Source organism: Miniopterus natalensis, chromosome 11 (genome assembly GCF_054644295.1).
Source record: "Miniopterus natalensis isolate mMinNat1 chromosome 11, mMinNat1.hap1, whole genome shotgun sequence".
Taxonomy (NCBI): Eukaryota; Metazoa; Chordata; class Mammalia; order Chiroptera; family Miniopteridae; genus Miniopterus; species Miniopterus natalensis.
The window spans coordinates 48,520,491-48,534,720 of record NC_142091.1 but is presented as its reverse complement, the minus strand read 5'-3'; the positions used below and the strand labels follow the sequence as shown (position 1 = coordinate 48,534,720).

The window sequence follows — 14,230 nt, the reverse complement described above, 5'->3', positions numbered from 1 at the left end:
CCAAATGAGTGTCAGAAACCTAGTAATAAGAGTATGCAATAAAGGCACTAAATGTACGGAAAGAGAGGATCACTTCAGGGGACAGGATCTATTCTGCTCACGAGGGCTTTTTCTTTCAATCAGTTGCGACGGCGCTGTAGTGGTTTCCAGCGTTCCTGCAGCATTGCAGCGTGCCAGGAAAGCTTGAAGTGCTGGGTCATTCATTTGGAGGGAGAAGGCTATAAGGAGGGCTGCCTGGAAAGCTTGTAATTTAGAAATGTTCAAATCTTTGCATCCAAATGGAAATGGTGTCAGGTTTGTGCCAAAAGGAAAGTCGTAATTGCTATGTGCTTCCCTTCCCAGCCCTCCTGGGCAAAGGAACACAAGCAAGCGGGCTTCAGAGCTGTCGTCTACAGACATTTAGCAGACTCTGCAGCTTATTCTACCAGGCTGTCATCTCCCAGGAACATTACCCAAACACTGCAACACGAACGCTCCTTATTGCAAGTGAGGGCTCTGCAGCAAAGCTGGCATCTCCCCTTTCGTCTGTCCTGAACTGTGCTGCCAGACTTCAATGTCCTCACTAACTTTTTAATGAACCTTCTTCCCAGCACGTCAGTCTGCTGTTTAGTAACCGCTAATGGCTCCCTTGGTCCTCTTGAGTCAAATTCAATCTCTTTATCTTGACATTGGAGGACCTCCGATTGAGCAATGGAGTTGGGCCCCCAAAGACCTTCTAATCTGCTAAGTCGGACTAGTGTCTCCCAAGGCTGCCGTCTTTACTCTCGCATCTAAGCTCTCACTTCAGTTTCTACTCTGTCCACCCCCTTCACCTGGAATAACCTCTTCCCTTCTGTCCATTTATCCAAACCCTACTTCAGCCTTTAAGATAGAAACTAACCTTTCCAAGAAGCTCTGGTGCTGCCATTAGTCCATTCCTCACTCAGCTCCCTTCTGACCAACCAGGCTTAATTTGTTCCCTGGTTCATGCCTGTCTTGGGTTTGCTAACTCTTGCACGCATGTTTTTATTTATCACAACTAGACAGAAAGTGTCTTGAAAGTCAGGATCAGCGCTGGTGTCATCTGGGCACATGGTAGGTGCACATGGGATACTGGTTGCTTGGTTTCCCAACCACCTTCCATATGAAAAAGATGGAAATTCCCTCAGCTAGATAAAGGGTCTTTCTCAACTTGATTACAGACACAATTTGAAACCTGTACCTCATGTTGTACTTAAAAGTGAACTATAATAGCATTCCCATTAAAATTAGGAATGAGCATGACAACCACTGTTTAATATTCCAGTAGAGGTAATAGGTAAGAAACCAATGCATGAAAAGGAAACAAAAGCTATACTTATTCATTATATCCCCAAGCAAGAACAAGTCATCAGAACTGTCAAGAGAGTTTGGCAATGTCCAGGCTGAAATTCAAGGTATATGAATCAATAGGTTTCCTAAACACAAGCAATCAGTGATTAGAAAGTAAACTAGGAAAAAAGAGCCCATTCAAAGGAACAATGAAACGTTAAAATACCTATGAGGAAAAAAGCCTCATAAAAATGTGCAATCTAAATGAAGAAAAATCACATTACTTTGCTGAAGGACATAAAGCACCTAAATAAATGGGGGACGTTCCCTGTTTCTGAATTGGAAAACATATTGTAGGGATGCTGACTTTTCTCACATTAAACTATTAATTCAGTGCAACACCATTCAAAATCCTAATGTAAGTTTTTATTGAATACAACAAGCTTATTCTGTGATTTGTCTGGAATTATGAATCTGCTTGAATGGCCATGAACATTTTGAACCATAAGATTAATGAGCGATGACTAAAATAAAATTATGCTACTAAATGGTGTGGGTTTCGTGCAGGAATAAAGTGATCAACAGAACAGAACAGATCTGCATAAAAATTTCATATTAGATAAAGTAGCATGTCAAACAATCGGGGAAAGAACAAAGTACTCGACAAATGGATATGGCACCACTAACTAGCCATTTTGAGAAAAACAGGTAAATTTTGATTTCCCATCTGTGCTGATGTCTTTGGCTTGCCTCTCCAGATACCTTCCCCACCCTTTGGCACTCTGGTCTTTGCCCGAGAAGGGGAATCTATATAAATGATATTAATATCAGTGGGCTCCATCGTCCTAGAGTTACATGAATGTGTGGCTTCAAGAAAATTGTCTAGCCTCGCCGGGTAGCTCAGTTGGTTAGAGTATCATCCTGTTAAGCCGAGGTTGTGGGTTTAATCCCAGGTCAGGGCACATTCAAGAATCAACCAACGAATGCATACATAAGTGAAACAACTAATTGATCTCTCTTTATCTTTCTCTTTCCCTCTCTCTCTAAAATAAGTAAATAAAAATTAAAAAAAAAAAAGAGACTTGTCAAATTCCCTGGGACCTGACTCTTCCTCTGTAAAATAGGGTAGTCGTTGTGAAGATTAATTTAGATAAAGCTTGCAAGATGTGCAGCTGTGTTCCTGGTCCATAGAAAGTATTGGTTGACCTTGTCTCTCTCCTCCCTTTGGCCCGGGAGAACCTCAAGGACCAGGAACATACCTCACTCAGGTGCCTGTATATCCTGGACGCCTGTGCAGCTAGAAGCTCAGTTACATTTGCTGAAAGAATGAATGAACGCATACGCCACATTGGTTAACTGTTAATAAATACACGTATGTTCACGTATCTTCATTGTTAATGGGTAAACGAGATACCTTTCTGGCTTCCACCAGGGAGATCAAATGCTTTAGTTTGTAAGAACAAGAAATAAAAGAAAACCAGAGATCTTGGGGAGAGAGATAAACGTCTTTAGAGTGGGAAGACTCATCACATAGATCTGATGTTTTCCAACCTTCTTCTTCAGAGCCCCAGGCTCTGCGGAGTGATAGGTCCCCCATGGGCAGGGTGTGGCTTACCTGGAAGCCAAACTGAGACCCCATGTTCAGGCAGAGAAATTGGACATACTAATGGACAATGGGCAGACCATATATGACAATGACAATAGAAATCCGACCCCAATCTTTGCAGCAACTGGTCTGGGAAGCCAAACCACAACCTCTGAAGCTATCAGCCCAGAATGTTTAGGACTTGGTCAATGACTGCCAACTTCTCTAATTTTTTCCCCACTGCCTCCTCTATTTTTAACTCAGGACCAACCAAAGAAAGCCAAATACACTCTCCAAACCAATCGCATAAGATGCTTCAGTTCTAGTCAGCCCCCTTCCAACTTCCCCACGCCAACAACCTCCGAGCAGAGCGCACCTGCAGTCGTCTCTCTTTTTCACTATAAAGCTTTTCCACTCCTCTGCCTGCCCTTGAGTCTCTGCCAAATGCTAGTGATGGCAGCTGACTCCCTTGATATACAGCAAGCTCTGAATAAACAGCCTCTGCTTGTTCTCGTTTCAGTGGTCTTTGTTTATTTCCGCAAGGTCTTCTCCCACATTCCAACTAAATACTCAATATATGTTATATATTGAGTTTATATATAAAATTTCATTTAAAAAGTTCTACTGCTAATTTTTTAAACAAACCGCCAATGTAAATTAATGCCAAGAGCTAAAGTTCTACTGCTAAATTAAAAAAAAAAAAAAATCACCAGTGTAGATTCATGCCAAGAGCCAAACTTCTCAAGGAATCTGAGGAAGGACGCTCACCTTGAATTAAACTAAAAGAGAAACAAATGATGACCAGACAGGTAGCAGCAAAAGATAGGGCTGAGTCTGGCCTGGGGATGGAGGGTTCGAGATCTCTGGACTTTTTCCCGTAAGTCAGGCCCAGCTGAGCCCAGAAACTGCAGGGATTGGAGTGCGTAGGTGAAATGCTTCCTTATCAGCTTCTCCCTGGGGCAGGGCTGGAGTTAACTACAGCTTAAGTCTGTTGAAATGTCCAGCTGCCAGAGGTGCAGACAAATGAACCAAATACATGAGTAAGGCCTTGGTTGGGAAGGTCCCAGCCCCCTACCTCCATGGGAGAGACTTCTCAGATACTGGAATTGGAGCCCTGCTCATCTAACCATGACTATTTGTATGTCTGAAATCCTAAAACTCTCACCATCCATTCTATACACTCTGTAAGTCTATTTAAAATAAATTAGTTCTATGTTTCCCAAACTGGTGAATGCCAATAGATGTCTCAATAGAAAAGAAGCTTTGTAGTCAAATAAGTTTGAGAAATGGTGGGTGAAACCAAATTAAACAGATTTCACTTAGTAGGACTTTGTAAAACCTTCAGTATGCTAACATGCATTGTGAATCTGCAAGGAGAAGATATAGCATACAGCATTTTCCAAACTTGTTTAACCACAGAAGCTGATTTCTCACCCACCTATTTACAACTCCCTGAACGTCATTCTATGGTATACAATTTTGGAGACAGTTTCGAGATAATGCTACCTTTCAGAGGAAAACTATTATTAGCTGGTTAACACCTCATCATCTACTGTAACTCACGAAAAGGAAAATCAAGGGGCCCCTTAAGAACCCCCTAAGAAGTGGCACAAGAGGCCAATTTTGGTGGGAGAAGGAAAATGGATCATAAAGCAGAGCTGGAGGCTAATGGAGGTTGCAGCTGGGTCTCGGGTCAGCCTAGCCGGATTAAGGATACTATGCATAGAATTCCAGATCATTAAAGTCAAGGATTATACCCACTTGGTTCATAATTTTTCTTGACCAGACATTGTAACATTATGTCTAGGAAGTTAGAGAGTGGCCAGGAAAATCACTGTATTAGCTGAAAATCGAGATTCAGGCAAATGATTCTTTTATAGCAGTTTACCACCAATGGCCTGTAGTCCCATTTTCCAGTTGAGATAACTGAGGGCAGAGAAATGATGCAACTTGCCTGATGCCCCAGCAAAGCCACGTTTCTTTGCGCAACCACGTCATGAAGTCTTTGATGGACCGCAGGGAAGGGGGGTGAAGTGTTACAAGAATTTCATGCTCACTTACTTCAGAATGACACAGCCCGTTCCCGCTGGTGGCGCGACCCAGAACACTTGGATCCGCGTCCTCCGCCGAGGGGTGCTTTCTGTGACCGCCACAGGGCAGTTACTCATGAACTGTGTTTCTTCTTCATCTATGATCTATGGAAAACCAGCGGAAAATAAACACATTAAAATGTGCTTTGCTTTGGGAAGGCGCCCGTTTCCAAGTTGACACTTCCTTAATTTTATTTTTAAACCTGTCATTTTGTGTTAGCAGGTCTAGATCTCCAGACACCAGAGCAGTGCCTGGCACAGAGCCCCAGTCAGTGCTTGCTGAATGCACACGAGGGCAAGGATCTGGCATGTGTTCTATGCTCTCTGGGACTAGGCTCTTGGGTCAGCACTTTGAGGAACAGGCCACTAGGTGATGAACTTGCACATTTCACTAAGACAATCTGTGTCCCATTCAGGGAAGGAAGGAGAAGGTGGAGAAGAGAAAATCCAAAGCGAACACTCTCTCTATGGCTAGATTTTGTAACTCAACTACAATTTTTTAACTTGAAATTAAAATGTTAGAACAAAACACCCCTTTGGAGAAGTATCCCAAATTACTAAAAGTTCCCCAGCTTCACAGCACTGTTTACTTGTACAGTCTCTCCTTTCTTTCTTTTTTAAAATTGATTTGAGAGTGAGAGGGAGGGGGAGAGAGAGAGAGAGAAAGTAATGTGAGAAAGAAACATCGATCGGCTGCCTCCAGGACGTGCCCAGATCAGGGACCAAACCCACAACCTTCTGGCGTGTGGGGAGGACAGCCAACCAACTGAGCCGCAGGGGCCAGGGCTCTCTACTTTCTTAACTTGTACAGTATATTCGTATTCTCCCAAGTTAGCCATCAAGGTTTCCGATGGCTCTGCAAAAAGCGCTGGTAGCCATTCCCGCTCCCCAAGGCTGCTTTCAGCATTTCTCCTGCTTGTTTCTGGATGTGCTGCCAGTATTTACCTATCCACCTAGGAGAACCACAGACTACGGATCTTTTGGGGAATTATCTAAGTCCAGCTGATCTTAAGTGCCAACTCCAGTTGATTGGTATGTCATGAGTAGTGTTAATAGCATTAATGGATAACATTTATTAAGTGTCGAGTACGTGCCAGGCACTAAACTAAGTGCTTATCTGAATTACTCATTTAATCTTCAAATATAATCTAATAAAATTATTATGTCCATATTGTATTTATTTTATTTTTTAAAAATACCTCTTTTCAGTGCAGCAGGTAAAAAAAGTAAGTCACCCAAACTCCTTAGTTCAACATATATTTTCTTCACTGGACAAAGCAAAGGCAGTTGGCTATTACTTTTGTTTATCTGTGTATACTTCATCCTACCCCCGTTTCCCTCCGCTCTGTAACACCCTCAATACTTCATATACATCCTTCTGAGCGTGTGAGTGTGTGTGTGTATTACTGTTTGAAGTTATATAGAATTGTTTTGTAGTTTAAAGTTTTTTTTCACTTAACCTTCAGCTTTTGGGATACGTCCATGCTACTGTGTGAGTGCAATCCATCGGCTCCGTCGCCTAGTTCGCCGCTGCATGCAGAGACCAAGGTTTTTCTATCCACTCTCCCAGCGAGACCACTTAGCTGACCTCCATACACGTCGCTGCAATGAAGATTCTCACGCTGTTCTACTTGTGAATGCACATGAGAGTTTCTCAGCAATATAAACCATGTGGTGGGATTTCTGGGTTGTTGGGTTGTGGGTATAATATTAATTTCACTAAGTACTGCCAGGTTGTTCTGCAGAAGGGCTATGCCTACTTTTATACTATTAGCTGTGCATGAGTGTTCCCACTTCCCCACCTTCTCACCCCACATCCAGTACTGTGATTTTTGGACTTTCTAATAGTTTCCAATTTGACAGGTATTAATTAGTATCTTGTTTTAACTTAATACCAGCAAATTTGAGCATCTCTTCACAAATTTATCAGGTTTCTCCTGTGAACTGCCTACTTAGAATCTTTGTCAATGGATTTTCCTGTCTTTTTCTTCCTGATTTGTACAACTTTCTAGATATGAATCTTTAATCATTTACAAATATCTTCCTGTCACTCAGAGGCTCATCTTTAGAATTCTTCATTTAACAGAACTCAAGCAATTTTCAACTAGCCAAATTCATCAGTTTCTCTCCTATGGCTTATACTTTCTTCTTTTTGTCTAAAAATTGATATCACAAGGACACCTTCCAGTATTTTCTCACATTAGGTTTATAATTTTCCTTTCACATTTAATTCTTCAATCCATTTGGAATTTATTTTTTAATGTGATGGAGTAGGGATCCAACTCAACTTTCTCCATACTATGAGCTACTTAAAAAAAAAAGTAATAAACTTTTTTAAAGAGCAGTTTTAAGTTTACTGCAAATTTGAGCAGAAATTACAGAGTTCCCGCATACTTTCTGTCTCCACACAAGAATGTAATTCTGCTTACTTTGAGTGTAACTTGATTTTCTTTTTCTAGTTTCCTAAAGTAGAAGCTTAGATTATAAATTTTAGACCTCTCTTCTATTCTGATATGTACATTCATTGATACAAATTTACCTCTAAGAACTGCTTTTGCTGTATCCCACACATTTTGATAAGCTGTATTTTCATTTTCACTTAGTTAGATCTCTTTTAAAATTTAGCTTGACATTTCTTCATTGACTCGTGTGTTAGTTAGAAGTTTGCTGTTTAATCTCCAAGTACTTGAAGATTTTCCAGCTATCTTTCTGTTATTTATTTCTAGTTTAATTTCACGGCGGTCATCATATGCTTTCTATCCTTTTAAACTGAAGGTATGTTTTATGGACCAGCATGTGGTCTATGTTGGTGACTGTTCCATATGAGCTTAAGAAGCGCGTGTAGTCAGTCTACTGTTGTTGGGTGAAGTAGTCTGTAGATGTCAGTTATATCCAGTTGACTGATGGTTGAGTTCAAGTCCGTCGTTACGGATATTCTGCCAGCTGGATCTGTCCATTTCTGGTGGGGGTGTTGCGGTCTCCAACTATAATTGTGGATTCACCTGTTTCTCCTTGCATTTCTATCAGTTTCCACCTCTCCTATTTTGACACCCTGTTATCAGGCACATACACATTAAGGATCGTTACATCTTCTTCAGGTATTGACCCCCTGGTCATTATGTAATGATCCTCTTTACCCCGATGAATTTCCTTGCTGGGAGGTCTGCTGTCTGAAATCAACAGGGCTATTCCTGTTTTCTTTTGATCAGTGTTAGCACAGTGTATCTTTCTCCATCACCCAACTTGTAATCTACATGTGTCTTTATATTTAAAGTGAGTATCTTGTAAACGACATGCTATTGGGTCTTGTTTTTTTTATTTACTCTGAAAATCTGTCTTTTAATTGGTGTATTTAAACCATTGACATTTAAGGTGATCATGGATAATAGTTGGATTAGTATTTTCGATATTCGTAGCTATTTTCTATTTGTCGTCCTTGTTCTTTGTTCCTGTTTTTGTCTCCCACACTGAGCATTTAATATGATTCTTTTTCTCTCCTTTATAAGCATATTAATCATACTTTTTCCTTTGCCTTTTTTAGTGGTTGTCCTAGAATTTGCCTGATAACAAACATTTACAACCAACCCAAGTCCTAGAATTTGCCTGATAACATACATTTACAAGCAACCCAAGTCTACATTCAAACGACACTATATTGCTTCACAGACAGTGCAAACACCTTACAATGTAAAAATATCCTTAGTTCCTCCATCCTGTCCATTGTATCATTGTCATTTACTTCACTTATACATAAGCATGCTCATAGCTACAAGTATACAAAACAGTACATTGTTATTATTTTGAGCAAGTTGTTTTCTGTTTGAGCAATTAAGAACAAGAAAAAATAAAAATTTTTATTTTATCTTCACTTATTCCTTCTTTGATGCTCTTCCTTTCTTTCTGACCCACATTATTTTCCTCCTCGCTCAAGAACTTTTTCAACATTTCTTGCAAGGCAGGTCCACTGGCTGAGAATAACTTTGCAGCGTTCAGAATTCTAAGCTGGTGGTTCTTTTCTCTCAACACTTTAAATATTTCGCTCAACTCTTTTTTTGTTTGCATGGTATCATTCTTATCTTTGTTCCTCTACGGATAAGGTGTTTTTTTCCTCTGGCTTCTTTCAGGATGTTTTCTTATCTCTGATTTTCTGTAGTTTAAAAATGATATGCTTGGATGTAGTGTTTTTGACACTTATCTTTCTTGGTGTCCTCCCAGCTTCCTAGTTTGGTGTCTGATATTAAGTTGAGGAAATTCCCAGGCGTTACCTTTCAGATATTTCTTCTGTTGTAGTTTCTTTCTTCTCTTGATATTCACATTGCATGTATGTTGCACCTTTTGGAGCTGTCCCACAGTCCTTGGATACTCTGTTCGTTTTTTTTTTCAGTCTTTGTTCTCTCAGCTTTACAGTTTTAGAGGTTTCTGTTGATATATCCTCAAGCTCAGAGATTCCTCAGCTGTGTACTGCTAAGCCCATCAAAGGCATGCTTCATTTCTGTTACGAGGCTTTTTATCTCCAGCATTTCTTTTTGTTTTTTCCTTAGGATTTCCATCTCTGTGCTTACATCGCCCATCTGCTCTTGCGTGCTGTCTCCTTAGTCCACGAGAGCCCTTAGCATATTAATCAAGGCTGTTTTAAGTTCCTAGTCTGATAACTCCAACACCCCTCCATGTCTGGTACCAATGCCTGCTCTGTCTCTCCAAACTGTGTTTTCTGCCTTGTAGTAGGCCTTTTACTTATTTGCTGAAAGGTGGACATGATGTACTGGGTGAAAGGAACTGAGGTAACAGGCCTTTAGGAATGTGGTGTGAGGTGTGTGTGTGTGAGGGTGGGGGAAGCCTTCTCTCGTCCTGTCATCAGGTCTTAGTCTTTTGGTGACTTGTGCTCCTGGACTCTGAGCCTCACGTGTGCTTCTCTGTCCACCCCCCCTCCTTAGATGAGACAGGATGGCTGGAGGGACTGCAGCTGTGTCTTTCCTCCCCCACCCCTCCCGTAGGTTAAGTTCTGGTGAAATGGTTTGTCCAGAACAGCATGCTCTGGCATATTTTAAAATGGTCCATCTTCTCCTTCCCCTGCCAGAAGTGCAAGGGAATGTTTCTCTGATATTCACAGCGAGGACAGGCGTGGTAGAGCTCCTGAAGGTCAAACTCACAGAAGTTTTGCTTCCCTCCCGAATTCACCAGCTGGGTGCTCCTGGAGTTTTCAGCTCAGAGTTGTGCACACTGAGCCTTTAGCAATCCATCAACTACAGTTTAGGTTTCCTCCCCGGGCACGTGGAGGTTCCTGTTCTGTAAGTTGTGAGTCTCCGTATTCTCCTGTCGTCTCTGATTTTGAGGGCAGTGGTTTGCCCTCTGACGGATGTAAGAAGAGTTGTGGGGTTGTTGCGTGTTTTTTCAATCTGTTCAGCTTTATACTTGTTAAGATGGAGGGGCAACTTCCAAGCTCCTTACAAGCACCAGAAGCCCATACTGTGAGCTTCTTTGAATACTACCTAATCCATGTTCCCCATTTTTTGTGATGCCACCTCTCTCACATATAGAGTGATGATGTAATTTATTGTCAAACAAGGATGGAAAAAGCTGTTATTAATAATTGTTCTGGGACAACAGGCAAAACTGAGACTTTCCCGGGCAAATGGGACATACGTTCAATGTAATCATATGCCAGGTTCCTAACCCCTCAGGCTGTTTCTGACAGTGTAGTATATTTAAATATCTGGAAGGGCAAGTCCCTCCTCCTTGCTCTTCTTTTTTCAATGTAGTGTTATGTCTTTGTGGATCTTTATTTTTAGAAGCTCCCTTACCTCTCTGTCATTTCATCTTCCTGATGTGACAAAATCCCAATCCTAGACGAACTTCTCACACCTGTGCAGCACAGGGCCGCCGGACAAAGCCCCGTGAGGAGGCTGATTGTCTCCTCTATTAATTGACTCCTAGCCTCAAGCATGCCCTGCTACACAGCTGTCTGTATCTGGCTAACTCTTACTTTCCCACTCCTGACAATAATGATTTCAAATCTCAAGCCTCCCCAAACCTCTTATTGTATTACTTTGCCTCTTCCTTTATAGAAAACAACAACAACAGAGGTCATCAGATATAAAGCCCCTCATTTTCCCATCTGCATCTACCCTGACCTCCTTCATTCCTGTTAGAACAGAGGAGCCTTACTTTTCTTACATCTCCGCTTTGGTCCCATCCTTTCTTCCCGACTCTCACAATTACCCCTTTTCTCTCCTCCAGATTGAACTTTTGCCCCAACTGAATCATTCCCATTAACTTTTTAAGCACATTTGAGCCCCTCCATTTAAAAATTAAGAGACCCTCAGGTAACGCTCATCCTCTTCTGATTACGGTGTCATCTCTCTTCTCTACCACAGCGAGATTACTGGAAGGAGCTGGCTCTGTTTACTGCCTTCGCTTCGCCTCCCTCCCCACGCATTCTCAGCCCAGCCCAGGTGTCTGCAGATGCACCACACCATCCAAGCAGCTCTCGCTAGGGCGACCCCTGGCTTCTGCAACGCTCAGCCCTATAGATGCTATGTAACCCCTGTTCTTGAAACGCGCTCCCCCCTCGGTGCCTGTGCCAGAGCGCCTCCCCGCCCCTCCCCACTTCAACTTCCCTGCCCACACTTTCCCTCCTTTCTTTGGCTGCTCATCCTACTCTGCTGGCTTTTAAATTGGAAATTTCTCAAGTCTCAGTCCTCAGCCCGCTCTCGTTCTGACTTTATTCTCCCTCTGTAGGTGATCTCATTCAGCTTGTGCTTTAATTACTACCTCTGTGTAGGTAATTCACAAATTTATATTTCCAGTCTTGGCTGCTTCTCTGAGCTCCAGGCATGGGTCTCCAACCTTCTATAGTCTACTTGCATTTCCTCTTGGGTCAAAAACACTTCAGACCCACCTTGTCGACAGCTGACTTAACAATCTGCCCTCTAACCCGGTCCTATTCCAACTGTACAAGTCAGAAATGTTGGATGCCATCCTTGGCCTACCCCTCTGTACCCACTTGCTACCCATTCTACCTTCCAAATCCCTCTAGAATTCCTACCCCCACCCCCGCTGCTTCCCTAGACTAAGCCACATCATTTTTAATCTAAAACAATATAAAGTTATTCTAACGAGTCTGTGTGCCTCCTCTCTTGGCTTTCTTCAGTTTGTCCTCCATCCTGCCAGCCAGAGCGATCTTTTAAAAACTCAAGTATAATTATAAATCTCCCTTTTGTGCGGTCTCCCCCCTTGTTTCCTGCACTTGGCTGCACTGGCCTTCCCGTCTTCCGTCACTGTGGCAGTTCCCCTTCCTTGTATGTTCTCATACCCTTCCCTCTCCTTTCAGACTTTTTATCACTCTTTTAATTTTACATGCATTTGTTTGATTCCTTGATTAATATCTACTTCTCTAGTAATCTGTAAGCTACATGAGGACAGGTACTGTCCCTTGGTGGGTCCCCCCCCCCCCCCATTGTTTCTTCAGCACTTAGCACAGTGCCTGGTACATAACAGGCGTGCACTAAAGAACCAGGCGTACTTGCCTCCTCCCTTCGGTTGCGAGATTCCTGGCTCTACGTCTTGGTTGCACCATCCGCCCGGCTCCCTTAGTTAGACAACTCCCTGGACTTGCTTCTGACTTTGGGCTTTGTTTTCCTAGATGGTTGTTAATAAATGGCTAGCATGTCTGAGCAGCATTGATTGGCCAAGGGCTTTACATACATTATTTTCACTCGCCTCAAGCATTATTAAGCCGATCCTTGAAGAAAGTACTGGGATGCAGATGGGTGAAATAACCCGACCAAGTCCCACAGTGGCAGAGTTAGGAGTTAACCTCAGCCTTATGTGGCTCTAGCGCCTGTGCTCTTTCCCCTGTACCACAGTCCCTCCTAACAGTGTCATCTGCCTTACATTAGGTGAGAGGTTTCTCTCTAGCCAGGCTTAGTCCCATAGAACCGCATACAACGGGCCAGCCCACAACTAAACACCCCACTGCAACACACAGACACAGGTATTTGGTGAATGCAAATAGTCCTTTTGCTTCATATTTTCTTGAAGAGTACTCAGATTCCCTTCTACAGCTTTGCTGGTGTGAGGGTGGATTTCTAAACAGTGTGATTTTCTTGGACTTGTACAGTTGGCCTCCAGTGAGGACTCCCTTTACAGCTGTCACAGGGAACTCCAGCTGGCACCTTAATCCTAAATCTTTAAAATTCTTGGGAGGGTTCTGGGTGACTATACTAGGAAAACTAAAGGCAACTAATATTTAATTAACACCTACTGTGTGCTAGGTACTTACCATGGTCACATCATTGAGTTCCTGATGGGAATAATCATTACTATCTTACAGATAAGAGAATGAAGCTCAAAGTGATCTGGTCTGGACTCTGAGGCAAGGCTGTCTGACTCCAAGCCTGTGTTCTTTCCAGCCTCTGGCAAAGATCCCAGTGGGCGATAAGACTAAGACCCTTGGATAAGACTAAAACCCTTGGCCCAGAACTGAAACCAAGAAGAATGTTTTCCAAACCGTAAAAGCCTTGTCAGGTAAATATGGTTGTTTATCCACAGCCCTAGTTGCCAGATGGTAATTAAGTATTGAACAGAAGGAGTTGTTTCCTTTGATTCAGAGAATGCTTCCAAAGTTGTTTGATTTTCAGAAAATATCAGCCTCTTTCCACAGGCTTGGTCCTGTCAAAACCTGCTCTTGTGCCTTTCCCCATCCCCCAAACATCTCTACATTTGTCAGGGTCTGGAGTAGACCCATCATGTTAGCCACCAACTAAACAAAGTTCCCTTCACCAGTCATTTCAATCTGCAGTTTCTTTTCTGAGTACCTGAGACCAGAAAATTAAAATATATTACAATAGGGGGTTTGTGTCTGGTAGTAGCATTATGGGTGATTTTTCTTTCCTTTCTTTGTTTATTGTAGTTTCTAAATTTTCTACAATAATGATGTAGTACTTTAAATGAAAAAATTTATATATTTTTTAAAGGATCTTATTACAACAGTCTATGGGTAACATTTCCATTTTTATAATGTAAGCTACAATAAACTTTCTCAGATTAAGTTTAAGTTTAAAGTCACTTGGGAGAGATTTGCTTGTCAAGCAGGCTGTTTGACTCCCTGCAAGAGAGAGAATTTAAGGACCTGTAACTGTAACTGGTCCCTATCCAGCCAAATGAGACAGCCAGATATGCCAGGTTAGACCCAGGTTTAGACAGGTGGACAAGTTTTGATTTCCAGAATTCGGGGCAACCTATAGTTAGGGCAACTGGTTGGGCA

General features: G+C 42.2%; 1 protein-coding gene across 1 annotated transcript in view; it reads right to left on the bottom strand.

Annotated features, from left to right (window-relative positions):
- SPON1 (spondin 1) overlaps positions 1-14,230 on the bottom strand; it is a 229,346-nt gene that overhangs the window by 164,760 nt on the left and 50,356 nt on the right. The window contains exon 3 of the mRNA XM_087821746.1: positions 4,937-5,070. Within this exon, the coding sequence (XP_087677872.1) occupies positions 4,937-5,070 (134 nt within the window). The remainder of the gene's footprint in view (positions 1-4,936; positions 5,071-14,230) is intronic.